Source organism: Cadophora gregata, assembly GCF_030347475.1.
Source record: "Cadophora gregata isolate MNR1 chromosome Unknown scaffold_6, whole genome shotgun sequence".
Classification (NCBI taxonomy): Eukaryota; Fungi; Ascomycota; class Leotiomycetes; order Helotiales; family Ploettnerulaceae; genus Cadophora; species Cadophora gregata.
In genome coordinates, this window is record NW_026695929.1 from 2,348,851 (window position 1) to 2,376,671 (window position 27,821).

General features: G+C 47.7%; 9 protein-coding genes across 10 annotated transcripts; 4 read left to right on the forward strand and 5 right to left on the reverse strand.

Annotated features, from left to right (window-relative positions):
• Nucleotides 1-2,153, reverse strand: ONS95_012590 (uncharacterized protein). 2 transcript variants are annotated; one of them, XM_058506229.1, is made up of 4 exons: nt 2,061-2,153; nt 1,507-1,755; nt 978-1,426; nt 1-932 (listed from the first exon to the last, which is right to left on the reverse strand). In XM_058506229.1, the coding sequence occupies exons 1-4, from the start codon at nt 2,141-2,143 to the stop codon at nt 202-204; spliced, it is 1,512 nt and encodes a 503-aa protein (XP_058358754.1). In that variant the 5' UTR covers nt 2,144-2,153; the 3' UTR covers nt 1-201. The 2 variants fall into 2 exon arrangements, with proteins under 2 accessions (XP_058358754.1, XP_058358755.1); XM_058506230.1 differs by having other exon boundaries at nt 1,507-2,153.
• A 717-nt stretch (nt 2,154-2,870) lies between these two features.
• On the reverse strand, nt 2,871-3,349 carry ONS95_012591 (uncharacterized protein; the record flags this gene model as incomplete). The annotated part of the gene is made up of 2 exons (XM_058506231.1): nt 2,871-3,219; nt 3,267-3,349. 2 exons carry the CDS (start codon nt 3,347-3,349, stop codon nt 2,871-2,873), a joined length of 432 nt encoding a protein of 143 aa, XP_058358756.1.
• Nucleotides 3,350-5,440: 2,091 nt separating this feature from the next.
• On the forward strand, nt 5,441-6,566 carry ONS95_012592 (uncharacterized protein). Its single transcript, XM_058506232.1, has one exon. It carries the CDS (start codon nt 5,462-5,464, stop codon nt 6,131-6,133), a length of 672 nt encoding a protein of 223 aa, XP_058358757.1. The 5' UTR covers nt 5,441-5,461; the 3' UTR covers nt 6,134-6,566.
• Nucleotides 6,567-7,339: 773 nt separating this feature from the next.
• Nucleotides 7,340-9,724, forward strand: ONS95_012593 (uncharacterized protein). Its single transcript, XM_058506233.1, has 6 exons — nt 7,340-7,906; nt 7,964-8,129; nt 8,188-8,335; nt 8,438-8,520; nt 8,572-9,115; nt 9,166-9,724. Exons 1-6 carry the CDS (start codon nt 7,658-7,660, stop codon nt 9,551-9,553), a joined length of 1,578 nt encoding a protein of 525 aa, XP_058358758.1. The 5' UTR covers nt 7,340-7,657; the 3' UTR covers nt 9,554-9,724.
• A 524-nt stretch (nt 9,725-10,248) lies between these two features.
• Nucleotides 10,249-10,842, reverse strand: ONS95_012594 (uncharacterized protein). Its single transcript, XM_058506234.1, has 2 exons — nt 10,574-10,842; nt 10,249-10,525 (listed from the first exon to the last, which is right to left on the reverse strand). The coding sequence occupies exons 1-2, from the start codon at nt 10,721-10,723 to the stop codon at nt 10,337-10,339; spliced, it is 339 nt and encodes a 112-aa protein (XP_058358759.1). The 5' UTR covers nt 10,724-10,842; the 3' UTR covers nt 10,249-10,336.
• A 161-nt stretch (nt 10,843-11,003) lies between these two features.
• Nucleotides 11,004-15,453, reverse strand: ONS95_012595 (uncharacterized protein). The gene is made up of 5 exons (XM_058506235.1): nt 13,993-15,453; nt 13,812-13,907; nt 13,083-13,759; nt 12,069-13,029; nt 11,004-11,995 (listed from the first exon to the last, which is right to left on the reverse strand). The coding sequence occupies exons 1-5, from the start codon at nt 14,114-14,116 to the stop codon at nt 11,313-11,315; spliced, it is 2,541 nt and encodes an 846-aa protein (XP_058358760.1). The 5' UTR covers nt 14,117-15,453; the 3' UTR covers nt 11,004-11,312.
• Nucleotides 15,454-15,479: 26 nt separating this feature from the next.
• Nucleotides 15,480-23,060, forward strand: ONS95_012596 (uncharacterized protein). The gene is made up of 17 exons (XM_058506236.1): nt 15,480-16,940; nt 16,990-17,019; nt 17,066-17,102; nt 17,152-17,258; nt 17,333-17,384; nt 17,433-17,470; nt 17,527-17,593; nt 17,646-17,693; nt 17,824-17,949; nt 18,078-18,101; nt 18,150-18,217; nt 18,315-18,436; nt 18,483-18,524; nt 18,572-18,607; nt 18,655-18,690; nt 18,742-18,759; nt 18,805-23,060. The coding sequence occupies exons 1-17, from the start codon at nt 16,672-16,674 to the stop codon at nt 20,778-20,780; spliced, it is 3,096 nt and encodes a 1,031-aa protein (XP_058358761.1). The 5' UTR covers nt 15,480-16,671; the 3' UTR covers nt 20,781-23,060.
• Nucleotides 21,743-23,307, reverse strand: ONS95_012597 (uncharacterized protein; the record flags this gene model as incomplete). Its single annotated transcript, XM_058506237.1, has 3 exons — nt 21,743-22,587; nt 22,638-23,043; nt 23,113-23,307. The coding sequence occupies 3 exons, from the start codon at nt 23,305-23,307 to the stop codon at nt 21,743-21,745; spliced, it is 1,446 nt and encodes a 481-aa protein (XP_058358762.1).
• Nucleotides 23,308-23,904: 597 nt separating this feature from the next.
• Nucleotides 23,905-27,800, forward strand: ONS95_012598 (uncharacterized protein). The gene is made up of 8 exons (XM_058506238.1): nt 23,905-26,239; nt 26,294-26,483; nt 26,538-26,750; nt 26,810-26,892; nt 26,950-26,992; nt 27,062-27,139; nt 27,197-27,226; nt 27,294-27,800. Exons 1-8 carry the CDS (start codon nt 24,221-24,223, stop codon nt 27,689-27,691), a joined length of 3,054 nt encoding a protein of 1,017 aa, XP_058358763.1. The 5' UTR covers nt 23,905-24,220; the 3' UTR covers nt 27,692-27,800.
• Nucleotides 27,801-27,821: the final 21 nt, after the last annotated feature.

Here is a 27,821-nt window from a genome sequence, read left to right on the forward strand (position 1 = left end):
CCATTTGATGTCCTTCAAGCAAAGCTAAATGCCAAATACAGAATAAAGAAAAGACTAATCAGACAATGGCCAGACAAGCCATGGCGTCCAAATCGCCTAACGCCCGCTGCAATGCCCGAAATGAGACATCGATGGCATCAAACTATACCGCAAAAGCAATAGGTAAGTTCGACTCCCCAAGTTATCAGTATGTTGTACAACTTAATCGGCCACCTCATGCTTGATGCTAGGCGCGTATTTATGTCTCGTGTTCCACTGCTGGTTGAAGTAGTTCTCGAGATTCTGGCACTGGGTGAAGATAGGATCGCCCTCCTTCCAGTAATCGTAGCAGTTCTTGAAGATCTGGCGGACATCTGCCTCAAATTCGGTGGCAGTGGTATATTCGTTCTTCTCCATCTTACCCTTGATGGTCGTCAGGTCCATCGGTTTCTTGACGATTTCCAGGTAATTGGGTACATTGTCGGCGACGGGATCAACAGGGTGCTTAAATGCCTTGACGAGTCGTGTCCAGTAACCGGGGCCAAGAACCATACGAGATATCATACCGCGGCAGTATTCGAGGTCTGCTTCGGGAGACAGTGGGGCGCCGTCGGAAGAGGAGATTTGGGCTTTGCTCTTCCGGCGCATGGGCTCGGAGCGGCGTGCTTGCTTCTTGGCTACTGGCTTGATTTCGTACAGATCGTCAGGACCTGCGGCGGTGCTCGAGCCAATATCGGACTTTCGACTACGTTTCTTGGATGGGTGGGGAGGTGCAGGGTCGAGCTCAATCTGAGGAGGTGCAATCGGTTGCACAGCAGGTTGGTGATGTCGAACAGCTTGTGGCGTAAAGACTGGAGTTGCTGGGAGCTCACTCATTACGACGACGAGTTCGCTGAGGATTTCGTGAGGTAGGGACTTGGCGAATGCGTTGCGAGCCTCAGGGGAAGTACGCACTGCATTGGGTTAGCTTTGATATGACAAAAAATTGATACACTTACTGTGCTCTGCAGCCCAACCGATCAGCATGTGTCTCAATCCACTGCCCTCGCGAGTTTCCTTCCAAGCTTGGATGAGCAGCGGTGTGCCGGGAATGCAGGAAGTCTCCTGACGGCGCTCAGACATCGTGTCGAGAACAGCCACGCGTAGGGGAGCCATTCTCAATTTTGTAGCCAGCTTCCACACACCCATCAGAAGCTGATAGTCGGGGATTGCCCTGCCATGGGCCTTATCATAAACTTTGCCAGTATATATGAAAGTTTGAAAGCAGCCGAAGATATCGACGGTTGTGTCTGGCAGCTTCACAATAAATTCAACCTGATTGTCCCCGCCATTCTTCGTGAAGTATTCGCGATAGTATGGAGATTGAGAGCATAGGAGGTCTTTTTGTACGCCGAAGGGAATCTCATCGGGACCAACGAGTATAATGACGAAGATGGGATGTGCCTCACTACATTGGGTCAGTATATCGATATTATCAACGGTATGAGAGGTTAAATGGTGGAGCGGATGGGCTTTAGCTCAACATACTGCCAAGAAACTGTACTTGAAGCTTCGCCTGCCTCAGCGATGAGATCAACACCTTGATATGACATGACTTTGAGCCTAGGAGTACTTGGCCGCGGGGCGGATTGGCGGGCAGGTTGAATTGTGCGGGGGTGGGTCTGCTTCGGAGTAGATGAAGAGGCTTGGGGGTGCAGTACGGGAGTCGAATTTTTGTATGCGATTGTACTTGAACCGTAGTACACGAGTTCTTCTGGACTGAATTTGGTATTGCTGCTTTTCAACTTTAGTCAGTAAACGTTTCGGAGCTCAGTAGTATGTGTCTCATCCTCGGAGGGACATATAGAAGTCGCTCAATTTCATCCACAATGAGTATCGACCCAGCCAGGCTCATTCAAGGCTCATTTAAAATGAGACAAACAATGAGTGTGCGCTCATATAGTGGTATATTGAACTCAATCAAGCTGATATTTGTGCGTGTTGCGTATTTGTGATGGAACATCGACCCCGTCGCCACTCATGTCAGGTCCAATCGGACAAATTAAAAAAGGGACACATGTGAGTGCATTTCATCGACATACCTTGGAGGCTCTCCGCTGTTCTCAATCAATGGCTTCATTGCATTGTTTTGATGTCCTAAGACATTGTCGTCGTTGAGGTCCATCTCAGCTATGTTTGGAAAGAGTGTTTCTCCGCATGAGATTTTACGTTCGGCTGAGAAGAACACAAGCGCGGTTCCTGCCTTGTGAGGCATCAACAGCTCCACAGCCATTACCGAGCTTGGAGTAAACAAAGACATTTTGGCTGAACGAGACTTGACGCTACTCACTGGGGGAGGAAGGAAGCATTTCTGATAATTATTTGAGTTGCAACTATACTTGTAGCATTGCTGCAGTATTGGCAGTCTAGGGGAAGTAGGTGGGCGATAAGTTCTGTCACGCCGCCCTGTGCACAGTGCACCGGTCATGAATCAGAAGAAACATATGTGGGTCCTCAATGATTGTTTCAAAAGGTAAAAGGTACTTGGGTCGACTATAAAGTGAGAAAGTCTCAAGGAATCATAGAACTATATATATACCCTCACATTAGTAGACGTCATTGACACACAATGAGCATTTGTTTTTACAGAAGAATCTGGATGGTGAAGGACAACAACATTATTTCTGCTTCAAAGAATCCAATTTTGGTCATTCTTAAAAGACCTTTCATATTTCTCGAAGCATCAAAGCTCTCAGTAAGAATCTTTCAGTATCGAGAAAGCTCCTTCTCCAGAATCAAAAGCCACCCAGGGTATCCAAGCCAGGAGCCAGCTCCTCACCTAAACCCAGATAGCTCTTGGCAATGACACCTCCCTAAAACTCGTGGTCTCTTCACCGTTTCAATCAGCTCTATTAATCCCAATCATTATCCTCATAGCCTTCCACGCAAACTCTGGTATTCCGAAACGTTGTCCGTTCCTCAACATCCGCATCCAGATGAGCATCTTGTCTCAAATTCAACTGGCCGCGCTCATCCCTACCCTCGCAGTGATGGATCCGGTATTTTCTGCCTTCATATCGTGGCTCAAGCTCTCCCAGTGTCTCCATAACGTTGGCCAGAAAGTTTACTGTCCAGTCCTGAATAGCATCGACATCCTCGTGCCACATTGAGGCAGAGTAGTCGCCAACAAAGATCCGCGGACTGAGCTGCTCTTCATCGAAAAAGATGGACTGTGAGTTCTCTGACTCATATTTGATATGACTGAAGTTCTCTCAACATTCTTTGGAGTCTCATCGTCGGACTCGTACATTTCTTTGTCGTCGGGATCGTGGCTTGCAAGGTAGTCATTGTGTAAAGCATAACCGGTGTTGATCGGATCGGTACCTATCATGATGTTGGAGAGATCAGGAAACCTCCGGCGGAGCAGAGACACCCAAAGTAGTTGGTGCCAAACACCGTTGTCATTTTTGAGGAGGGATGGAAGATGTGTCGGTTGTCAACGGCTAATTGCTGAGTTCCTTTACCAGAGAATGACATAGGGCAGAGCCAATGGAGCGATTTCTCGGGAAGACAGTTGTGGATCTTTATCGATACTTCAAGTATGTCCGGATTGAAGACCGTATATCCCCATATCAATTTTTGAAGTTCGAGTGGGAGTTTCGGGAAGTGGTGGAAGGTTTCTGGGTCTGTTCTTGGTCGAATTGAAGTAGGGAAGCTGAGGGAGTACCGCGCAGGGGCAGAAAAGCTCGATGATAGCGGACCTGAAGCCATAATTGCCTCTATTGGGTCTCGCAAGTAGTGACTATATTGAAAGAAAGCAGCATTAGAAATACGTACTGAGTACGCTGAGGAGAGAGCGCGGGGAGGTCTATTTGAGTATCAGTCTTGCGAGTTGCTGGAGATTTTAAAAGAGGCTGAGCGGACACGATCAAGCCTTGTTTGACGTTGTTGGAGTAGAAACTTTCGAAATTGATTTCTGACAGAGGGCCCCTAACCACCTGACAGGGTCAGACCGTTTTGTTTCGAGGGCATCTATGAAGTATATAGGATCAGCACCGCTGGCTTCAGTCGTACACGGAGCTTGGTAATATAGGACTAGTACTAGGATCCAGGATGTGGACTGAAGATAGAATGATCTTTTCCCACCAGATCTGTCCTATTTCGTTTCGACTAAACGTTATCGGAACGAACACAAGAGCAATTATTGGCTGCAATCCTATGAACAATGAAACCTAGCTAACTTGCGGTCTTGTATTGTCGCTCTGTAGTTTATTCTTTTGGAAAAGGTCAGTACATGATAAAGACAGGATAAGCATGCTCGCTGAGAATCACTCCCCTCAGTCCACATAACCACACAACGAATGCTAACAATTCTTAAATACTACCCCTTTCCAATAGAATGGATTTTGTACAGACACCATGTAATTCATAGTTTGTAACTGTTAACGACTTGTTAACATTCTGTATGGATCGGCTATTCGAAGCGAGCCCCTTTTGTCACACCCCATACAATTAAGGATTTGATGCAGACAAGGAACACTTCGAAGTATCTCCTCCATCAGAGTTCCTACAGACATTTCGTCTTTGTGAAATATGTTTTGGAACTTGAAGTTTCTGCTCTGTGAAGTACGTGGTGAGAGCTTGCTCAACACTCCACATTCATTCACTAAAGCACAAAATGGTGCTTGGAAAGTCCATCTCATGAGCTGCAACAAAGAACAATTGAGCGTCGGAGACTCGAAGCTCTTGAAGAGCCAATCTTTTCTGCCAACTTAAGGTGATCTCTTGGGTAGCTTAGAGGAAAGTGGAGTAAGAAAATAGTCAACTTACTGCGATAGCTTTTTATCAATTGAACCCAATGTCTGCGGAAAACTTCTCTGAATACCAGAACAAGCAGCCTCGGAGATCGAGCAAAACCACTAAAAGCGGTAATATTCCATTCATCTGTTATATTAATACATGTTATAGTGTCTCGAGAGTGCTGGTTGCTTCATAGATCATGGTTCTAAGGTCAGGATAAGCCTGCTCTGAACATCCACACCCCTTCCAAAGCTCCCAATCAAGTCTGGATTCCTGGTTGAAAGTTCTTTTGCTTTCCCAAATTCCCGCTTGTGCTCCAATACAAACTCTGAACACCATCACCGTTAGATTGATTTCATAAACAGACAAAGGCTACACTGATAGCCTGACTACTTACCTTTACTTGTCTCTGAATTTCTGCTTGGGCTCCAGTGCACGTCAGTTTACAAACGATGAGTGGCAGGTTCGCAGCATATATACAATCTTTATAACATAGCGCCTCCAAGGAAAACTTTCAGTGATGTCTGTCTGGCTGCATCGTTACATGTGATTTTATGAGCGTGAACAATAATAAATGCAGGGTGTTGCAGGGAGACTTTAGGTGCTACTTCAGCTGACGCTCAGGGGTTAGAGCCCTATAAATTCAGTGGCCTTCATGCCAAGTCAAACTGCAAAATGATGACTCAGCAAGACAACACAAAAAATGACGACTCGTCTTTGCAACACACAGCTCCATTGGCATCATCTACATCCTCATACCCGAGACGAAAAGCTTCTCACACGTACTTATATGTGCCCAGTCTTGTATCATGTGACTGACCAAATTTTCGCAGTCTGTCACGTTAATTCCCACTCTTCCAATGTTAATGACTTGCAGGTAGTCAACATGTCAGCTCCACCTCAAGTCCGAGTTGGCGTTGGTGTCTTCATCCTCGAATCTTCCTCGGAGTCACCCTCAAATCCTTCATTCCTAATAGGAAAGCGGATTGGCTCTCACGGTGCAGGAACCTACGCTCTCCCTGGCGGTCATCTCGAGTTTGGCGAGACCCCTGAAGAATGCGCCGCTCGTGAAGTTCTGGAGGAGACTGGCCTGAAGATTTCCAACATCAAGTTCTCAACAGCGACAAATGATGTGATGGAGAAGGATGAGAAGCACTATATCACGCTGTTCGTTGTTGGCGTTCGAGACGATGTGAGCCAGGTACCGGAGGTGTTGGAGAAAGAGAAGTGCGAGGGATGGGAGTGGCTTAGGTGGGAAGAACTGGTGGCGCTGGTCGAGAGGGATGGGAAGGGAGATGAGATGGAGAGGAGGTTGTTCATTCCGCTCTTGAATATGGTGAGGCAGAGACCCGGTGTGGTGCCAGCATTGAAGTAACTTGTGGAGGTCTCTGCTTAAGTATGTAATCGGATCAGGACGGGTGGGTTTTGACAAAGCAAAATTTTGATTATGTCTGTATGTTCTTTCAGCCCAAGGTATTGAGGTTCTAATCAGGTCTGATAAATACTCCTGCGTCAGCACTGAACTCAAGAAGGCAGAATGAGAAATTAAGCAGTCCCATAAAATCTTGTATTGTGGCGGACCACGACCCGAACACCCACATAACAGGAGAGGTAGCAATTCAAGGCACAAGGAGTACTTTGATACAAAGAAGCGGATTAAGCAAATCTTAAGATATCACATATCTAAAGTGCGGGATTTGTCAAATAGGGGACAGGGAAGAGAATGGATTAGGTAGAAGCTCTTTAAAGAGCGTAGTTATCGTGATAATCTCTAGTGGTGTTGTTGATGATAGTGTTATAAAGGAGTGACAGTTCAGGATCTCTAAGTACCACTGCCTGGCTGCACTGGTAACATGACCTCCCTCCACTACGCTAAGCACCAAAATCAGGTGGCCCTGCCACAGTATGACGGGCACTAAGCAGACTCCTATGAAGTTTGAAAGGATACTAAGATTTTGTCTAAAACCAATCCATGTACATCGTGCTCTGAGAAAAGATGGTTGAGCAGACATGTTGCGGGCTAGCCCAGCTCTTGGACTAGTGGTCGGGTCATAGCAAGCAGGCATGTATGTTGGTCGTTTCACCACCGGTTGGATCAATGTAACGACCTATTGTGCTGTGGGAACCGAATTTTGGGTATCAACAAGATCGACATCTAGAAGCAAGGGTGAATGGTCATAAAGTAGAGTAAATGGTACTCAAGTACCCGTCTCGTAGATTCTCAACCACAATGATCAGATGCATGTCATGTTGCCAGAAGCTTACATCTCCTATTTTAAGTTACAAAAACTATTTTGAAGAAGAAAGTCCCCTGTATACGATTTGCCAAGTCATTAAGTAATGTTCTACAGCTCAAAAACCTGAGCATTTGACGACGAATGCCGCCTTCCCGCGCCAAGATAATTGTCTTACACATTCCACTGTTCCAAAACTCTTCTCGGAACTGTGATCTTCGACACCAGCACCCTGGAATTCATCTTCATCAAGCATAAAATCATGTCCTGGATTAATTTCTGATTTGTGGAAAAATAAAGAAGGCGCAGGTGGAGAAGCTTACTTCACGGTGGGGTCAAGTTTCAATCTCCAAAAGTGGGATCTGGGGAGCAACTACTCCACAATAACCCTCGCAACAGGGATGCCAAGACGATATTCTCCACGGGGGATAAGTGATAGCCGACAACTTTTGACCCAGCAAAGGGTCATAGGTGGGGTCTACTTCAGAAATCCCCGAACTACGAGCAAACATGACTCGCAACGTGTGGAGAACCTCCGTCACTCGGACTTCTTGCCGATGTCTTCGATACTCGCCCTAGGCAAGGTATAAGAATGGGATAGCATCTCAGTATCTATTTGCAAAGTCCTTCTCATTCACATCAAGCTCTGTGAAGCGTCAGTCAAGATGGCCAACTTCTCGGACGAGACCAAGAAGGTTGATATCGACCATGAGAGCGTCGTTGGCGATGTTGAAGACACCAAAGTCGCCGCCGAGCTTCAGCGACACATCAACCAGCCGCATGCAGAAATTTATGCAGAAGCCATTGCGCGATATCCCAACGATGAAGCAATTGATCAAGCCGAAGAGGCGAGATTGAAGCGCAAACTTGACAGGCAGATCTTGCCATTGCTCGGCATTTGCTACTTTTTCTATGTGAGTCCTTCATGAAGCTGGCACTGCAAATTGCGCCGACTGACTTGTCTGCTTCAGTATGTCGACAAAACCACTCTATCATATGCAGCAATTTTTGGAATCAAAGAAGATCTTAATCTGGCCAAGACCGAGTACAGTTGGTTGTCGTCAGTCTTCTATTTTGGTTGGCTCTTCTGGGCCATTCCGTCCAACTTGATCATGCAAAGATGTCGGCCCGGATGGTGTAAGTTTATGCCCGACGAACCATCACCTTGGGCCATGCTGATATCTATGATTTTCAGACCTTTCATTCAACATCTTCATGTGGGGAGTTCTGTTGATGGCACAAGCTGCAGCAAAGAACTTCGCTTCTCTAGCAGTGCTTCGAATTCTTTCAGGTGCCTTTGAAGCTATTGCTGATCCTGCATTCATGTTAATCACTTCCATGTAGTAAGTTAAGCTCTAAAGTCAGTCTATCTCTAGATTCAATATGTTTCCCGACTTTCTAGAGAGAATTTCATCAGATCGATCGTTGACTTTTCATCCTTTCAGTTATACTAGAGCAGAGCAGCCATCAAGAATCGCAGCCTGGTACGCATGGAACGGCGTCGGTGTTGCAGGCGGTGGGCTTATTGGTGAGTCGAGACGCTTGTTATGAGAACAGTCCCGGAATCTAACTTCAAAAGGGTATGGAATCGGCAACATCAAAGGCGCTCTCCAATCCTGGAGATACGAGTTCCTCGTCGTTGGTGCAGTCTGCTCAGCCTGGGGAATCGTCTTAGCCGTCCTGCTCCCCAACTCACCTATCACATTCTGGGGATTCAACCACGAGGAAAAGCTTCTGATGATTGCACGCATGCGAAGAAACCAAACTGGTATTGAGCAACGGAAAATAAACTGGGCGCAGATCAAGGAGGCTTATATGGACTACAAGACTTGGCTCTTCGTCCTCCTTGGCTTTGTCGGTAACGTACCAAATGGCGGCATCAGCAACTTCTCGACATTGGTCATCAAAGGACTTGGTTTTAACACTTTGAATACTGCTCTTCTTGGTGTTCCGCAGGGTGTCATTGTTGTCATCTGGATTGGTCTAGGTGCCCTTTGCAATAGATACTTGCCCAAGAACAGTCGAACACTCATTTGCGCCTTGTTCATGCTTCCAACCATTGCGGGTGCTCTTGGATTCTTGCTCGCTCCTACAACTGCCTATGTTGGTCGTTTGATCTGCTTGTACGTTCCTTCCCAAATTAATCTGCTCAATCCTTGCTGACGTTTCCCAGTTATCTCACAGGCTCTTACCAAGCCTCATTCGTCCTTTCCCTGTCGCTCGTTACTTCTAATACTGGCGGCCAATCAAAGAAAATGATCGTGTCCGGCATGATTTGGTTCGGCGCATGTGTTGGTAACATCGTTTCCCCATTCTTCTACAAGACGGAGCAGGGCCCCAAGTACCCTTTGGGTATCGGTTCATTACTCGTCGCGAACTTCATCGAATTGGCACTGTTCTTTGTCTTCCGCTATGCCTTCATCTGGGAGAATAAGAAGAAGGAGAAAAGAAGAGCCGAGTTGAGAGAAAGTGGAGTGATAGAGGGTGATGATAATTTGAATGCCACGGCGTTTGGCGACATGACCGACAAGGAGAACCCAAATTTCGAGTATGTTTATTAGACGGGGGGATACATATGGTATTTTGCTGGAGCGGCCTGTAGATAATCAGGGAATTTAGTTGGCGAACATTGCAGTCTGGGCTGTTTTGCTAAGTTCACATGAAGATCACCTCAAGCAAATTCTATAGATACAAATTCTATTAGCTCTGGAGAAACATGGAACAAAATGTTCAAATATCTATATTGTGAACCGTAAAAGCACAGTTCTGAAGAGATCATTTTCATAGATAGCAGAAGCTTTGGGGCCAACTGAAACGTTCAGTCTCAGAGGCTCAATGGGTACAGATACAACGAGACTCTCCTAGTGCACTGGAACGTAACTATAAGAGTGCCCAAAGGAGATTCAAAGATAAGCCGACTCCTATTTAGCACGTTTGACCTCGCCGCACTTTAGACGCGTGGCTTCACCTCAAACAATCTTGAGACAAGTTGAGCACGCCGTGACCAAACTAACGCTCAAAGATCGAAAATAACTTTGTGCGCTTAGTAAGTCCCAACACATGGCCTTTATCAGAATATTTGTGTGCCTAAGGACAATTGCTAAGGGGCGAAACTAGGAAGGGAGCAGCAGCTACTAAGTTGAGCTGGAGCCATGTCAACATCGCTTATTTTAGTGGGTGGTCAAGTATGTTTTTGCTTTGTACAAAACTAACTAAGACATGTTGTTTCATAGCTGCACGTACAGTTATATCTAAGCTAGCAGAATGTTACATTAATAATATCTTTGAGATACTGGGCAAATCGGGTCAGTCTGAGTTCACAGCCGGTCTGCACACCTTAAACGTTAAGCAGGCTGCCCCACTTTACCTCCCGCCAAGTCTCCCTCAGCAACGTCATATCTCCCCCCAGCTCTAAAGCACTGTTTGTTGCCACTAAACGCCCCGGTGAGTGTACTCCCTTGAAATATATTCTTTGCAGTTCCTTGCGCCAAAGAGAGGGTCTGATTAACGCTCTTGAGGACCAAAAAAAGCGGCTAATACACCATCAGCGAGTGCATCTTAGTCGGTCGGAGCCACATCACTTTTGGAACATACACCCAGATGTACTGGAAACGATAAACATTTACTTTCTGAAGCATTGGTCTAGAAGCACTGCTCGTAGGGATCCCGAGATAGTGCATGGCTGGTGAGCGTTGATGCGAAAGGGTTTCATGACGGTGCAAAAAAGTCATTGGAATCTGTCTCTGGGTCTACCAATCCAAGGACTTAGTATCCAGCTTTTAGGACAACAGAATTAAGCTCAAACCACGAAGAAATTTGTGGACTGATCTCCAGGTGTGTGTCCAGCTACCTTACTTACCTGAAGACAAGAAGTTCAACCCCTGAAATCTACCCCGCGATTACCCCGCACTTAACTAAACACACTGAGGCCCGTGCTTTCAGCACACCAACTTTGAGCCATCACAGCGCTGCAGTAAACAAACTCAAACTCAAATTCAACGCTCCCAGAAATGAAGAAGAATTACCAGATGTATTTCCATTCCATTTCTTCCTTTGCTAGCCCAGCCATGCATGGATAAGATATATATACGCGAGTAAATAGCGTCAAATAAATAGGTAACGGACTCCCAGATTCCTCCCGCTTACGAAGTTACGCCCCTCCCGGTCCTCCAATATCAGTCATTAAATCGTATAGACATACACATAAAAAGTCTCAGCCTGCCTCCATCGCTTACTGAATCCTAAAAGACCTTTTACCCTCCCGAGTTCCGACCTCTGACTGAAATCCCAATGTCGAAATCTCAACTCCAAACTTCTCCCTCATCTCCTCTCATTCTCATCCAATCCTTCCGAAAAATTACTCCTCCTCTTCGTACTCTCACTCCTCAGACTTCCCTGGCTCCTCGGCTCACTTCCATTTCCACCACCGCGGCTCAAACCTGCACCCGTACTCGTACCAGCACCAGCACCAGCACCAGCACCAGCAGCAAGATAATCTCTAGAATCCGCACCCGTAGGCGGCGTCAACGGACTCACCGCCGATGGTCTCCCATCCTGACCCCTCGCCTGCCCCTGACCCTGCGGAGTAACCATTCCCGTTCCAATTCCCATCCCCTCGCCCCTCTCCATAGGCGTAGCATACGCCCCCTCCGTACTAACGCTCGTCTCACTAATCCCCCTCAAATGGCCACGGTCCGCATCACTAAGATTCGAGATCCCGCTCACAATGCGATTATGGCCCTGATTCTGGACATCAAGGGAAGGCGACGAGCCAGCGCGTGGTGATGGGAGGGGTGATATGTTAGGTCGGTGGCCGCCGGCGGCGGTACCGTCGGATTGCGACCAGTGCGAGATGCTGCTTGCTTGGGAGGTTTGCGATGTTACGGAGGGGGAGGAGGCGAGGTCGTTGTTGCGGGAGTGGGAGTGGGAGTGGCCGTTAGATTTAGCGCCCAGGGCGACGAAGCCGGTGCCAGTATCATGGAGTTCGACGGGTTTGGATGTATCTGGGGGTTGTTAGTAAGGTTGGAATTATAGGGTGGGAGATGGAGTTGTTAGGAGAAGGAGAGAAACACATACCCATCATTTCATGGACTTGCACACCAGCCATTTCTGGGACGTTAGGCCGCTCATCTTCATACGGACTGCTAACGGTGTCGTCTGTCGTCACAGTCGGTGCTTTTGCATCAGCAGGCGTGGCTCGCAGCCAGCTGGTCACCCATCGCCTGTTATCCATTGTTCCGGCTTCCGATTGCGTGCCTGTGCTGCTTCGGAGGAGTTTTCTACGGCGCCAGAGGAGGATAGCGAGGATGATGAGTGTGATGAAGAATAGACCGAGGACTACTCCTAGGACAGGAGCGAGGTATTTTGGAGTTCCAGAATGATTTGATGCAGACGGTAGAGGAAGTGTTGGGCGGGAAGTATTGACTGCTGCGGCCTTGTAGGGATACCAGTTGACGATCTTGGTGGTGTCGTATTTTGCGGTGAAGACACCTGCAAGCGAAGAGTTTGAGAACCCGCCTGATGGTGTTGTCTGGGTAGCGCTTCCAGTTGCAGTACCTCCTATCAATGCTTGCAACGTGGGAGAGACTGTATAATTACTCCATACGTTGGGGTCGTAGTTTTGAATCCATTGGTTGCTTGATAGATTGTAGATCTGAATAATACCACCCTCGACGCAGGTCAAGTCTGTTCCAGATAGAGTGCTGAATCCGCCGACTACAAGCATTTGATCTGGATACGGCTTGGTGCACCTGTGTCCAGCTCGTGCGTGAGATGGAGTCCCGTCGTTAACCTTCACCCACTTGAATGAAGGAATGGATAAGACATAAACCGCATCGCTGAACGGCTGGGCGGGATGAAGTCCATCAAAACCTCCATACCAGTAAATGTTGTGACTTGAGCCATCTTGAGCTGATGCGACAACAGTACATCCTCTCGACAATTGACCAGGCGCATCTGTTGTTTGCTGCTCGTACCAAGTATCTTTGGCAACATCATAAATGGAAACCGTGGACATGAAGAGCGGACTTTGTTTTTCCTGTTCGATCGTTAGTTACGTGAGATCAGACATGGAGAGAGAGATAGTCTCACACTCTCTGCGGTCGCTGATGCATTGTTGGTCTGATTGACGTTGGCGTATGATGGAAAGATGACTCCACCGATCGCGACCAGAATCCCTTTCTCTGATACTGGAACCCATACGACTTCGGCATTGGCTCGACCAGGTACGCTCGTTGGAAGTGTAGAATTCTTCCAAGTCTCACCCCCCTGCTTGGCCATATTGATTTCAATCAATGTTGTTGATAGTTGATCAGCATTAACCGATTGATTCCTGGGCCCAGGCAAGTTGAAAATTGATCCAGAGCTTGCTGACCTCAGACCTGCGAAGTAATAGCCCAAGTTTTCGGACGGGACACTGACAGCTGCACCATCGGTAACATATCTGGTAACTCCGTTCGGCAGAGTGCCCAGAATGAATCCGCTGTTGAATTCCTTCGGTGGACCAGAGGGATACACTTGCCAACTAGCAACGGCATCTCCAGCAGGAGCCTTGAATTGATCTGTTGTTCTCAATTTCCCTCCATAGGTAAACCATTCATAGTCATTTGCAAACATTGCTCCGTCATAGTACTGTGGACCGATGTTATTTGCTGCTCCACCACCCGAAGCTTTCGACAACGTGGTGAAGATGCCAGTCAGGTTGAAATTCGTTGAGGTGTTGAAAGGAGTGCTGAAATTTAGCATATAGACAAGGCCAAGTGGATTTCCTGGAATTTATCAGTATACATTGGCGACTTTCAAGGATATCGGTGACATTACCATCGGATACGACGGCTCCATATGATCCATCGGATAGCCCTGGCTTCCACCAGAGATATCCGCCATCAATGTATAGCGTGTCACGAACAACAGCAGCTATAGATTATCAGTACGGATTGTCGGTAAAGGCATCTCCATATTGCAAAGAGTCGCTCTCAGTATAGAGGCGGAGGGTTACTACCTCGTGGAGACTCCCATTGACACATAGTCGTATTGACCTGACCCTCTTGCCATCCTGCAGCCTGGGCCGTACATAGTTGTGCAAAACATCCCACAACAATTAACGAAAGTTGTAAGCTGAACATTATCACTACAAGACAATAAACCCAGGTTTCACTTGAGGGTGGCTGTTGAATGATGAGGATGAAGAGGCTCAGCGCATCGCACTATCGTGAATGCATAGAATGCACAACTCGATCTTCTTCCCCATGGGCCTAGTTGTAATGAACCACTGAGAAGGCACAATATAATCCGCCACCCTCTACAAAGTCAGCATTCTGCATTGTTGGTGTGCTGCAGGTTCGTCGAAGGGCTGGACCGCTTCCCTCAAAGACTCCACTGCAAGGAATGTGGCCACCCAACTTTCTAGAGATCGGTTACGGGATCCAGCCCCTCATGATCTCCCATCATCCCGCTATCACTTTACGGTGAAAGGAAGAAAGAGGGGAGGGGTGGGATGAATGCTTGCAGCCGCAGCTGTTAGTGCATGGGTGGATCCGAGTCCTTGCATGAAATACGGCTTCTCAACCCTGATTGGGACTTCGCCTCCAAGGCCCCGTAAAACTGGAAGATCGCGCAACCTTCAGCCTTGTCCATCCAGCTGGTGGTGCTATCGTGAATCTTCGTCTATTTGTTCGCACCCGGAGACGATTCTTCAGTGGTTGGCATATGTCTTGTTGGTCTTTTGAAGTGAGCGAATCTGAGGAGCGGTAATACGCCAATCCAGCCAGATTGTCATTATCTGTATCGTTCCAAGGCACAGAACTTTAACACAAAAGCCATGATGCCAATCGCGAAACAGTCAGGTCAGTATCTGTGTTGAGGGGCAAAAGCTCCTTTTCTGGTCCGGCAAATATGCACCTTTGCTCTAGATGTGTGACGCTGGGAGAGGAAAGTCGGACTACCAATTGACCAACAGCCTCTTTTATTGATTCGGGTTTTGCTGTCGCCGGATACGGGCGTTTGTGGTACAATGGCTGACTGCAGGTGCTTCTGCTGCATGTGGTGGGGAAAGAAGCAAAGGGCTGGCCATGGCGGCCATCAACCACCCCACCCGAGTTGCTGAGTGAGGCTCTTCATGGGTGGGTGTGTGTCAGCATCTCGCCGGACAAAGTACCTCAGACGAAGGGTGAAGATGTTTCCGAGCAGGTGCCTTTCATTATTGTGCCCTTTACTGAAGCTTGACTCCCGAGTGAGCGATGTGGACCCGACCACTGGGCTTCCCGCAAAAGGTTTGAGTGGACCCAGGGCTCCCGTCCAGCTCTTGAGCTGCCTCTGCCCCACTGTTTGCCGTCTCCAAGGCTCTTGAGCGAATCACACGGAGATATCGCTTAAGCAGCCAATCAAGGCGGGCTATAAGCAGTCCTCAAGCCACCTCATGTCTATTCCGGGGCTGAGGCCGGTCGAGCAACACCACACCACACCTCACCACACCTCACTCACTTCCACCAGCCATCACCCATCGGTCACCTCCTCGGTGCTCCCGCATCATCTGCAGCTGCAGCTGCATCCCTCATGCATGGCGAACCTCTCCAATCCTGTGCCTGCCACTAAGAGTCCCAACTCACCAACCAACCAAGTGATCCTCAGTTGGCTCCATGCCTATCATTTGCTTTTCTTCCCCCACTCCATGGACTGGCCAAGTCCGGTGGCCCAATTCAAGCAGATCGCCTCTGACAACCCAGTTCTTCCGAGGACGTGGGCCTAAACGGATCGTGAACTGTCGTGGCGAACCAACGGGACAATATGGTCCACTCGTAAGGGTTGCAAGCAATGTAACACTATTGTTGAGCGGCGAATGCGAACAACTGTCATTGCTTCTGGGAGCGACATATCACCCCCGCACTAGGAAGCTATGCTCCATCCCGTACCGCAAGCCTACCCACTCTTGGAATCGGATCACAGAGCCTCGAGACAGATGTCTTTCTCAGGCACAGGATCTTGCATCGACATCTCGTTGGGTGGGTTCGGGAGCGGCGTGCAACGTACCATCGTGCGTTGTCTTCGGGATGAGATTGAGGCTCACTCATGAAGTTTGTGTCTAGACTCATTCTGCCGGCCCTCTTACGCCGATACGGGCATTATCCTCAGTTCCTTCTTGGCTGGACCGACCAGGGTTAAACCCTGATCATGCAAGCCGCTGTCACTTACCTCATCGCAAGGAGCTCTGAACCTCAAGGTATCCTGGTATCTAGATTTCCATCTGTCGAGATATGCCGGAAAGAATTTCTGAGGCTGGGGTCCCATAGCTGTTTTCTTCTTTGAGCTGTTGGTTGAAAGTACTAGCATTCGTTGCCTCTTCTTATTTCTTTGTCTCTCCTCGTTCCTCGAACCTTTGGGTCGATGTCTGCATGCCATCGGAAAACTTAAAAGAACCTTGAAAGTCCCAAGGATCAGGATCGTGCGACTTTGACTGCTGATTGGACGCCTGCTTCTCGTGTGGAGTACTCGGAACCTCAGCCTTGGGCTGACCGTATAAACTCCAGCGCAGAACTCCAGGCACACCACCAGCTCAAAACCATAGTCAATCGTTCTTCGTTCTAAAGAGACGCAGGTAGCCGTCTTCTGCCACGCTCGCTCATCGTGGATCAGCAATTTGCTGCCATTGACACAATCTTTTCGACTACTTGCAACAATTGCGATGGTTCTTGGACGGACTTTGTGGGCAGTGGTGGGGTTGATTGGGGTAGCTCGAGCTCAATACGCAAATACCACTGATATCCCTTCACCAATCGACGAGGCAGCAGACCGGAGAACGCATCCTAAGCCGACCTCGAAAGCAGAAACATGTAAAGCATCAACTGTAACAGTGCCAGGCGGGTGCTATCCGATGACTACTACTGTCACGGTCCCCGCCTCATACTGCCATCCCACCACGGTTACTTGCTATGTTACCGTGACACCTTCAGCGTAAGTTTATCAATTTCTATCAATTGCTTATGCTAATGATGAATCTCAGGTCTACAAGTACAAAAACCACAACAGTCTAGTAGGTACAAATGCTACATTCCAGGGAATGACTTAACATTATTTAGTATTTCTACCACCCAAACCAAAGACCAGACCTCAACGGTATGTCAATATGCAAAAGTTACGAAATTTAGCTAATGAATTGCATCAGGTCACTCAAATATCAAAGTCGGACGTCTATATTACCCAGAAAACAACTGAGAAGGAGACGAAGACGGAGAAACAAACATCATATACCACAGCGACAGAGGAGACGACGTGAGTATACAAGCAGACTCGAAGCTAGAACCAATGACATGGTGTGATGAGTTGAGCTGAAATGCGATCTACAGTACCACCACGACAACTACGGCGATATCACTCACGACCAAGTTGATCACGACAGTATGTATCAACGCAATATATCCACCAAGAAAAGCTAACAAGTGACAGTCTTACCCTTACAATGTCACAATTACGAATTCTTATGGGTCCGTTCAATCCCTTTGATATCCCACTGGGTTGTCTTGAGCTGACTGAAACGAAGTTACCCGGTTGTCACAACACTATGGAAGACGACAACTTCTACAGTGACTTCCAAAATTCCAACCACGGTATGTTTTTTCTGTTGAGAAGAAGGAAGTAGAGCTGATCTAGCTCGCCCAGGTTCCGACGACAATCACGAAGACTACGAGCGTCCTCGTTCCGACCACTGTAAGTAACAAAACTCTTCCATACCTTCTTCGCAACCGAGCCGTTTGAGCGACAAATGATCAACACTCAGCAGTTTTAATGTTTCCGACTATTGAATCTCTTTTATTACAAGCATACTGACATTCGAAAGTACACGACGACGAGAAATATTACCTACACAACATCCTATCCGTATACAGTCATCAGCGATCATACGATCTGGAAGACCTCCACAAGGACCACGGTTACTACGTACAAGACTACAAGTACTCGCACAGTAGGCCATTCTCTCCAGTCTTCACCAATTTCCCATGATGTAAAATTCGACGGCTCTTCAATTAGGTTCTTGAATTCGACGACCATTTATTATTACGTATTTTGTGCTTCAGCTGATTTTGTTTCCAGGTTCCCACCATAGTTCCAACGACTGTAAGATCCACTCATAGGCCCTTTCATCATGCAAACTGACTCGAATAGACCACTGCGACCAAGACCTCCACGACCACGTCTGTTTCAACTTACTTCACGACACTGACTGAGTCCACGTAAGTTGCTCTGTCTTTGGTCAAACCCTGAGACCTTTAAGCTATCTTTTCCACGCCACTATTCTGGGACCAAATGCTGATACTTACGACTTTGTAGGTCGTACCCGGTGACGGTAATCAGCGATCACACAACCACGTCGACAGTATACAGCTTCAGCACATATACGACGGTCTCTACTTCGTTGACTACCCGCACTTCTAGGATCACGGATACCACCAGTATGTTAACCATGCATGCTACGATGATTGAGCTAACACCAGATAGCTGCTACAGCTACAGAGACATCCGAAGTCACAGACACCACAAGTAAGCGAAGATCCTCCGCCGTCTAAACTTTTCTGACCATGCTTTAGCAGCAACAGACACGTCATTCATTACGGACACGACTAGTGGGTGAGCATCCCGTGCCCTCCGAACCATACTAACCACTTGCTAGCGGCTACGGATACATCATTTATTACGGACTCCACAAGTAGGCTTTCTTCTGCTTCACCGTCCATGTATCTCGGCTAACCTCTGGCAGCAACGACAACCACAAGCAGTATGTCTCACTGTTGCGGATGCTTTTAGTTGCTAACTTTATTAGTTTCCACTCTACTCCTAACTACGACAACGACCTTACCTGCTTCCACTGTCACTTCGTCAATCTCAGGATCTTTGACCACGATTGTTATTCCACCGATCACCGAGACGACCACATCAACCTCGTTAATCACTCTTCCTGGCCAGGTAACCACGCTACCAGGGGAGGTAACTACACTTCCTGGAGAAATAACGACACTCCCTGGCGAGGTAACTACACTTCCTGGTGTCATTACAACAATTACACTTCCAGGTGAGGTGACGACACTTCCAGGAGATGTCACAACACTGCCAGGCGTCATTACAACGGTCACAGCTCCTGGTTCAACTGTGATTTCAACACTGCCCGGCGAGGTCACGACACTTCCAGGTGTTACCATCACACTCCCAGGTGTTGTCACAACGATCACAGCTCCTGGGTCGACTGTGATTTCGACACTTCCAGGTGAGGTGACGACGCTCCCGGGTATTACTACAATAATCACAATTCCTGGTTCAACTGTGCTGTCAACGATTCCGGGTGAGGTGACGACTCTTCCAGGTGCTATTACAACAATTACAGCTCCCGGTTCAACTGTGGTATCAACACTTCCAGGCCAGGTGACTACTCTCTCAGGTGTTATTACAATAATCACAGTTCCTGGTTCAACTGTGCTTTCAACGATTCCGGGTCAGGTGACTACCCTTCCGGGTCTAGTAACTACCATTACTGCTCTTGGGCCAACGGTTACGCTTCCCTCTGCGTTGGATACAGTCACTATCCCAGGCCCTACAGTTACCGTCCCAGGTACTACAGTCATTGGACCTGGTGTCACCGTGACCGTCAACGGCCTGGTTGTATGCCCTAAGCCTACGAATACACCAGGCGTCGTGGTCATCCCACAAGACACTGGCCCTACTGCCCTCTGGGGTTGTTCACCTGGTTATGTTTGCCATTTACCAAAGCCAGCAGGCTGCACACTCTTCGCTGATCCGCCGGATTACGATTTTCTCTGCGATGCAAAGTACTGCATTCCAAGCCCTCCATTCCCAACAGTGGTCTGGCCGAAGGGGGAAACTTCCTACTATCCAGTCACTGAAGGATACTTTAACTTGAACCCAAAAGCCTTCGGTCTGGACTTCACAATATTTGTCATAAACGTTCAAATAATCACAGTGACTGGAAAATACGGGGAAGAAACAGTCAAGACTATCACAACAGGAGACTATTCATCCAAAGCCAGTCTTACTCACTTCGGCTCAACCGACATCCCTTCCTCAACCCTCACAATTACCCCGATTCCAAAGCCAACGCCAAGCCCGGAAATTTACGTCTACGCAACCTCTTCCGCACTTGCACACCGGAACAAAGCCCGTGGCAGCCTCCACCTCCTCAAACGCGACGACACCATCGTCCCGGCCGTCTGCTACGCAACTTGCAATAATTGCTATCTTGAAGCGCAGAGCGTGGGCCTCTCACCTGAACTCTGCGCGGGCGATTCTGCATTCCAGTCTTCCTACCAAGGCTGCCAATCCTGCGTCACAGAAAACGGTGACATCCAAAAGGTTTCCCTCCAAGTCTACGTCCAACCCAAGTTTGCCATATTCGTCGACTTCTGCGATGCACAGGCACCTATTCCGGTTCTTGAACCATCGACTTCAACCTCTATTGCGACAATCATTCCAGTTGCGGCCACACAGAGCGTTGTTGGAGCCTCGGAGACCGCACCGCCTACAAGCAGTGTGGAAATCACGAGTCAAGTCCCAGCTGTTGCCAGTTCCAGCCCTGTACCTATCTCAAGTTCGGATACTCCTGCACCAATTCCGGGTACGACATCTACCACTCCTGAGTCAATTCCAAGCGCGACGTCGAGCAGTCCGCCAACAAACACTTCGGGGCTGGTGCAGATTACTGGAAATATGGCAGTCAGCTCCAGAAAGTCCTCGCTCGGTCTTATGCTTTCCGCCTTGATCTTCTCGATACTGGCTCTGTTCCTCTGAGGCTGATTCTTCGAGTTATCATTTCTGTTCAGTCTGCTCTTCTGTCATACGATATTGATCTTCAGAATATAATCGATCCCCTTTCTTTCCCAGAAATCAGCATTTACATATAACGTACCATAAATTACGACCACATACCCATCAAATCATGATATACACGATCCTTAATTAGCACATACTTCGCTCAAACAGACACTCGCAACAATGGCAATACTATTGAAACCAACACTTTTACGATCCTTCTGACACCAGCATAACAGCATATACATGGACGGCATTTACCACAAAAATACCCACTGTCCCTTACCGCACAATTTTGGAGTTTCGGGGTTTCAGTTTTGAAGGAATACCTAATGGGACTTTGGTACGGGAACATTGAAGGAAATGATACCCACACACTCTCTTCTGAAACGTATGGATCTGATTATATGACGTTTCATGGATGGAAGGGATTGGGAAAATAATAATGGGTCTTTGTTCAGGTCGTGAAGCGGCCGTAGGACCACTTTGAAACAGTCGCAATTATCTCTCTGGCAAAGAGAGAGGACAGAGAAGGATGAGAAGGGCGGAAGGGCGTGTGAGCGAGGGAGGGAAAGACCGAAGGTAGCGCAAGGCAAGGAAGCAAACAATGAGATAACGAACGATATTCACTTCTGATGTCCTTCATTTAAGTTTAATGGAGCCAGACAAATCTGAAGAGGAGAAGCAGCAAGCCATGTCATAACAGAATTCTGGATATTTGAAGAAAATGAGAAAAATCTTGATCAATCCCTCTCCGGATGCCTTGAAAGTGACAGAGTGCCCGAGAGTAGGGCCGGGCTTCAGCAGGAAGACGTCTTAGTTACAAGCTTATGTCAGGAATTTGAGGCTTGTCATCAAAATGACGCCCCGCGAAATCAGAGCGATGAGTTATTAGGGCTTTGAAGTCCGGTAACTCCTCTCTTTGGGAGGATTTTCCTGTTTCAGCCAAACACATTCCTCCTGGCGTTCCCACCTGCTCTGAGGGAAACTCGCCTCGACTCAGTTCTCTTCTGTCTCTTCCAGGCACTTCCAGCCTTTGATCCTACGTCGACCACGACATCACGAATCCTGCTCGACACATTTTCCGAGAACACCTTTGGAGTATAGCTCACAAGCACTACTTTCATCACAGTCTTGCTCCCTCGAGCCGCCAACCGAGAAAATAGGTATAAGAATGCTTCTGGCAAAGTTTTGCTTCCAGCAGATATACTACTGAGAAGTTCAACATCGATGACGATATAGATTTTGTTCATGCCCGCTACGACAGACGCCAGAAGATCAAACCATTGGTCTTCATCCATCGCAGTCTGGAACCTAGCACATGTGATAGCCATGGGTGCTTCAGCATGAAGCACCTTGTTGATCCTTAGTATCTGCCATGTGAGGTGCTTCAGGAGATCCATCGTAGAATACACCAGCGAGTACTCGTTCTCGCTTGGTGTTGGGAGTGCCCATACTACGGGAACTGCAGCAGTTCGAAGATATTCGACGATATTGACGCAAAAGTCCTTGACTTCGAAGCGCAGCCGGTAGGACCCTTTCACAGCTACAAGCGACGAGGCGGTATTTCTTTCCCAATTCTCGAGCTTAGGATCCATCGAAAATCCTTTGCTAGGCGAACCATGCTTCAGGCTGCGTTTGTTACGAAAGACCCTGTTCTTTTCAAGCGTTACTAGTGGTTCGGGGAAATTTGTTTGAGCGGAAATGCTAAGAATGTTTGATAACTGCACGTCAAACAAGCGCTGGTTCGTGTTCAAGGCTGCAGCTGCGTTCACAGCATCATATGCTGGGGAAATTATCAGCAACCGACGTACGCGAGATGCTAATATTACTCACAGATCATCATCCGCTTCATCTCAAGAATAATTCCTTCGACTCTAGTCTGGCCGCCGCTTAGCGTCTTGACTACGGAATGCATGTCTCGTTGTTCGGCTTGGGAACACGCCCAAGCCAATTTGTCAACATCAATAGAGCACTGTTGAATATCTTCCATCAAATCCTTACAGCGTATTTCAGCCGGCCTAGTAAGAGAATGTATCATGTGCGAAAGAGTTCCTTCCATGCACCAGTCTCGAGCACGGACGAAGAATCTTATGATATTGGCGTAAAGCTCCGCGACGGTCTCTTTCATGCGTTTCGTTGGATACAGAACTGCAACTAGTTCCACGCGGGGCAGGGTATTGGCAATTTGGGTGAGTGTTTTAGTGTACGCTGCAAGCAGCTGTTCGTGGTTTATTATGGCCTATTTCGAGTGATACTGTATCAGTAATATTTACTTAGTGATTGCGAGTATTTGCACGGTATTACTCACAGTGAAGCAGAATTTCATCGCCCCCCACGCAAGGGCGACGTATTCTGGATGATGAGAGACCATTACATCCATTATGTTTCCGTAGTGTTTCACACGGGTAGAAAATCTGACGAGTTGCTTCCGCACTTTTGCGTTCTTGTGATGATCATCATACTTCGCTTTCGCTTCTGAGACGCTTTTGTGTATGTCTTCCATCGTGTTGAATCTTTGCACCTCATCGCGCTTGCGTTGGTCTTTCGTCAGCTGGGTACTAAATATCCGGACCGCTTCTTTGAACGCGTCGTGGGCAGGATTAAGGCATCTACCAAAAACAAATTAGGAGTGTATTTGTTGAAGACTCGGAACTGGGAGCTAACTCATCACTCTCGTCTTTTTCATACCAGCCAGCATGTGCCATTCTTTTATCCGTCTTATTATTTCGAATCTTTCTCAAAGTCAAAATTGAATTCGAGTAGCTTCAGCATTTTCGACAAAATCGTATTCGATCCGAAACGGCGAAACTGAGTTATGCATTCGGAGTCAACACACCTTGACCTACAGCTACCTAGGTGCAGTTCGTACAGCCAGGCTACAGCCAGGCTACAGCCCCACTCCATGCGAATATGCCTCGATCAAGGGGAGTGCAGTAGTATCACAAGCCGAATACAGTTCGGCGCGTCACATCAAGTGTTGCCACTCACACATCACTCGGGCGGTTTCTTCAGCTGTCCGGATTTCTTCCAATGAAGCAGTGATAATTACAATACACGCGGTGCTACATGCATTGGCTGTCTGCATTGACAACCTGTACCTCCGGGGATCAAAAGCCACAGAAGCGGGCTGTGGGCTAATTGACATGGCCATCTATGCCGTGCAACTTAATTATTGGCCACGATGCCCTGGAGATCAGTGTACCTCCCCTTCAGCCGTACATCACGAGCCAAAAACAGCGACACTGCCCCCAGGCGGACTACACTTCTTTTCTCCATAAGCTAATGGAGGCTAACCCAGCCAGCTACTAGCAATTTCCAGTGAGCCTCAGTCTTCTTTGGAGATGCGAGTACAAAATTAATCATCCTGCCACGAGCTTAAAAAGAATGGCCTTCAATCATTGTTGATTCTCCCAGGGATGGACACGAGCCCGTTACGTGATCCTCAACTGTTGCCCTCCCTCATGCTCCAGATCCCGCCCCTGAAATCATCAGACAACCAATTTGTCGACCTACTTGCGCCTGGAACTCTCTTTGGCGACTCCAACAGCTCCAGCGGCTCCAGCGATTCCGACGAATCTTTCGAATCCGGCTTCCTTTATTCATATAAAGGCTTCAAAGTCTCGGCAGTCTGGGGTAGTGCGCCCAGTTCTCCCCAAGCATTTGAAAAATTTCGCCACGAGAGGATTGCCTCTCTGTACGAACAAGGCCAGCAGCCGACTCCTGAACAACTTTTTGACCCGGAGGCGGCGTGGGCAGTTACACGAGAGTCGTACCCTCCATACCGGCCGGGGCGGACGACCATAGATGTTGAGTCATCCTTCAGTCGAGAGTGGGAAACAGATTCAGACTCTGCGAGCGACGAAGATTCTGGGAGTGGTCGTTTGCTCATATCTCTCAATAATCTATACTCCAGAAGTCGACTCGTACTACAGTGGCAATTCCTCAACCACCTGACCATATCGAAAGACGAAACGCAGGGAAGCAAATTTTCTCAGGAACTGCTGTGTGCTGTTGATGAACGTTTGAAAGGTTATTCGACGCCACTTGCTGCTCTTTCACTTACCAGCAGATCGAGGGCTCGGGGAGACCAAAGCCCGGGAAGTTCTCCAGTACCTCGGTCAGAACTAGACGAGGGAGACGTTGAAGTCGTCAAAGTGACAGACTCAGAGTCGGAAGACAGGACAGAGTCTCCAGCGTCCACTCATCAGACATACTACGAAAGGTTGACGCAACGTGCGAGTCCTCCAACAATCAAATTTCCAGCCCATACAATGGCCACACCAACGACGTCTTATGATTCCAACCTCAACCAAGCAAACATGTCTGACGAGCTTGACGAGACCGTTTTGGCCAACTGCTCATTCGGAAGTCTGATCGATCGTATCAAATTGCTGGACTCGGAAAACAGAGCATTGAAAGTGAAGAATGCGGTGGCGGAGTCAACTGCGACGACCCTGCCTCAGCAGAAGCCTGCTATGTGGGTGACATTGTACAATGTGTTTGGTTCCACGTGTATTGGCGAGCCGGATTGGATCAAGGATGAGCGAGGAATTCCTGCTCTGAAGAAAAACCTTCCCTTGAAGGATAAAGAACGGTATCTCGACAGGCACCCTGATATATGCTTTGTTCTCGTCAAAGATTACTTAGGAGCCAAAAGTTCTTCACAAAAGAAATCAACGACTGACGAAGAAGAGATAAGTGGGCCACCTGAACCTACCAAACAGTGGATAGAGATCGAAACGGTAGAGATGGTGGAAGCTCTAATGGAATTCAAGGACAAGGCCGGAGATCTGTCCAAGCAAATTCCCAATTTTGAGCTGCACCAACCCATATATGAACCTGATTTGTTCTTTTATCATTGCTTGCTGGCATTTGATAGAATTATGGAGGAGCTATCGCCGTCGCACCAAGCGTTGATGAAACTCTTCCGAGAATGCATCGAGCAAAATCACGGCGAAGAATATCGACGAGCAGGAGAGGAGTTTGAGAAAGGGACGGTTTCACGAAAGACCATGAAGTACCTGGTGAGCCGTGAGGACGTGCTAGTCGGGCAGCGAGACCACCAAGCCGTGGCGTATATGGTGAGAGCACCCGGGGAAGTTCTCGACTCAAGCAGCAAAACCAGAGGCACGAAGCAAAGTTCTTCTGCTCCGCTATCGTCAGAGGGAGAGAAAGAAACCGTATCGTGGAACTTCAAATGCTGGTCATGGGACTTCGATGGCAACTTCGAAAAAAGGAAGAGTTTACAGACTATCAACCTGGTGATTGCTGAGGATGACGAGAAAGTTGATATTTCAAGTTTGAACCTCTATCCGCTGAAGTATGCAAGCGAAGAAACGAAAGAACTATTGAAGCGACGAGGCAGCACCTTCTGGAAATGCCGTGATAAGCTCCTCGTCTCGTATCAGGCAAGAAGCGAGGGACGTTTGCCGTTGGTATGTTCATTACGGCCTCCGCTCCTCTGACAATTATTGCTGATTAATACACAGACGGTGGAACGATTCATGATTGACATCTCAACGTACAAGACTTTGCACAAAGATACTTCCTCGTATACTATGCCCTGCCGGGATGACATGGGTACTGAAGTAATGGCACAACAAGAGCCTCCTGACGACAATACACGTCTGCTGTTTCCTTCAAAAATAAAGGGTTACCACATGCGCCTCAAAAAATGGAGTATAACAGGATTCGATTCAATCTACATCTATTGTGGCTAACTTCTCTTTCTAGTGGATCTTGAAGTTGATCAAATATCAGATGTTGTGTGGAACCCTCAAGCGTTCGAGAGCCTTGTCACGGATGAGGAATCCAAAGAGCTCATCCAGGCTTTGGTCACCAATCAACTAGAAGCCGAGAAATCCACAGATCTCATTTCAGGCAAAGGCAACGGCTTGATAATTTTGCTTCATGGGGGACCTGGCACTGGCAAGACCTTCACTGCAGGTAGGCGTGGTTTGTTAGCCCAGTCGTTCGACTTTGCTAATGATCATCTCCGAATATAGAAACTGTAGCAGAGATTGCTACAAAGCCGTTGTACCGTGTCACTTGTGGTGATATAGGCACGGAGCCGGTGGGCGTCGAGAAGGTACGACAGGAGACGCTCTTCGTACGCCATTCAAAGTTTCTAATTCTCTGCTTCTAGTACCTGGAGTCTGTTCTTCACCTAGGAAAGATATGGGATTGCGGTATGTTGGCAATCTAGGACACTATATTTCCAGTAAACATGATTAAATTGACTGACTTTCTACTCCAAGTTGTGCTCCTGGATGAAGCGGACGTCTTCTTGGAGGAACGGAATATGGGAGACCTGCAGAGAAATGCTCTAGTCTCTGGTAAGTTCCATGGCATCTAAATCTCAAATCTAGTGTTCTGAGCTAATTATACATCAGTATTTCTTCGTGTTCTCGAATACTACGATGGTATGCATAATGAACAAGAGTTCCCCTTGCCTTGCCAGAACCCCCTTAACTGAATCACTTTCTTCAGGTATTCTCATTCTAACATCCAACCGCGTGGGAACTTTCGACGAGGCTTTCATGTCCCGCATTCAACTTTCGCTTCACTACGAGAGTTTGAACTTCGAGCAGCGTCAACAAATCTGGCGAAACTTTTTGCAGCGACTAAAGACGATGCATGAGCCGAACATCGATCACCAAAGCATTGACAACCGCATCAATGATCTCGCCCGGGAAGAGTTGAATGGTCGTCAGATTCGTAACGTCATAACTACCGGGCGGCAACTGGCCCAGTACAGGGGTAAGGAGTTCGGATATGAACACTTGAGACATGTTATTAAGATAGCAACCAAGTTTGATAATTATCTCAAGGGAATGAGCAAAGGAATGACGGGTGATCAGGTTGCCAAGGATAGTGGAATTAGATAGATTATGGTCATTGTCGCAGACCAAGGGAAAATATTGGCTCGAGATATATTTTTCGTCCTTGTTATGACAGGAAATGGGGCTTGAGAAGGCTAATCTTCAATTTATACGCTTTTCAAGTTTGCCTCAGCAG

Excerpts from the sequence above, each read along its gene's own strand:
- ONS95_012590 (XM_058506229.1), bottom strand. The coding sequence starts at position 2,143 with ATGGACCTCAACGACGACAATGTCTTAGGACATCAAAACAATGCAATG. Across the intron at positions 1,427-1,506 it reads TCAAGTACAGTTTCTTGGCA|TGAGGCACATCCCATCTTCG; the intron begins GTATGTTGAGCT and ends GACCCAATGTAG. Across the intron at positions 933-977 it reads CGGTTGGGCTGCAGAGCACA|TGCGTACTTCCCCTGAGGCT; the intron begins GTAAGTGTATCA and ends AACCCAATGCAG.
- ONS95_012592 (XM_058506232.1), top strand. The coding sequence starts at position 5,462 with ATGACGACTCGTCTTTGCAACACACAGCTCCATTGGCATCATCTACAT.
- ONS95_012593 (XM_058506233.1), top strand. The coding sequence starts at position 7,658 with ATGGCCAACTTCTCGGACGAGACCAAGAAGGTTGATATCGACCATGAG. Across the intron at positions 7,907-7,963 it reads GCATTTGCTACTTTTTCTAT|TATGTCGACAAAACCACTCT; the intron begins GTGAGTCCTTCA and ends TGTCTGCTTCAG. Across the intron at positions 8,336-8,437 it reads ATGTTAATCACTTCCATGTA|TTATACTAGAGCAGAGCAGC; the intron begins GTAAGTTAAGCT and ends TCATCCTTTCAG.
- ONS95_012594 (XM_058506234.1), bottom strand. The coding sequence starts at position 10,723 with ATGACTTTTTTGCACCGTCATGAAACCCTTTCGCATCAACGCTCACCA. Across the intron at positions 10,526-10,573 it reads TCTGGGTGTATGTTCCAAAA|CCGCTTTTTTTGGTCCTCAA; the intron begins GTGATGTGGCTC and ends ATGGTGTATTAG.
- ONS95_012595 (XM_058506235.1), bottom strand. The coding sequence starts at position 14,116 with ATGTTCAGCTTACAACTTTCGTTAATTGTTGTGGGATGTTTTGCACAA. Across the intron at positions 13,908-13,992 it reads TCAATGGGAGTCTCCACGAG|CTGCTGTTGTTCGTGACACG; the intron begins GTAGTAACCCTC and ends GATAATCTATAG. Across the intron at positions 13,030-13,082 it reads CATCAGCGACCGCAGAGAGT|GAAAAACAAAGTCCGCTCTT; the intron begins GTGAGACTATCT and ends ACGATCGAACAG.
- ONS95_012596 (XM_058506236.1), top strand. The coding sequence starts at position 16,672 with ATGGTTCTTGGACGGACTTTGTGGGCAGTGGTGGGGTTGATTGGGGTA. Across the intron at positions 17,385-17,432 it reads CGACCAAGTTGATCACGACA|TCTTACCCTTACAATGTCAC; the intron begins GTATGTATCAAC and ends AACAAGTGACAG. Across the intron at positions 17,594-17,645 it reads CTTCCAAAATTCCAACCACG|GTTCCGACGACAATCACGAA; the intron begins GTATGTTTTTTC and ends TAGCTCGCCCAG.
- ONS95_012598 (XM_058506238.1), top strand. The coding sequence starts at position 24,221 with ATGGACACGAGCCCGTTACGTGATCCTCAACTGTTGCCCTCCCTCATG. Across the intron at positions 26,484-26,537 it reads CATGCGCCTCAAAAAATGGA|TGGATCTTGAAGTTGATCAA; the intron begins GTATAACAGGAT and ends TTCTCTTTCTAG. Across the intron at positions 27,227-27,293 it reads TGTTCTCGAATACTACGATG|GTATTCTCATTCTAACATCC; the intron begins GTATGCATAATG and ends CACTTTCTTCAG.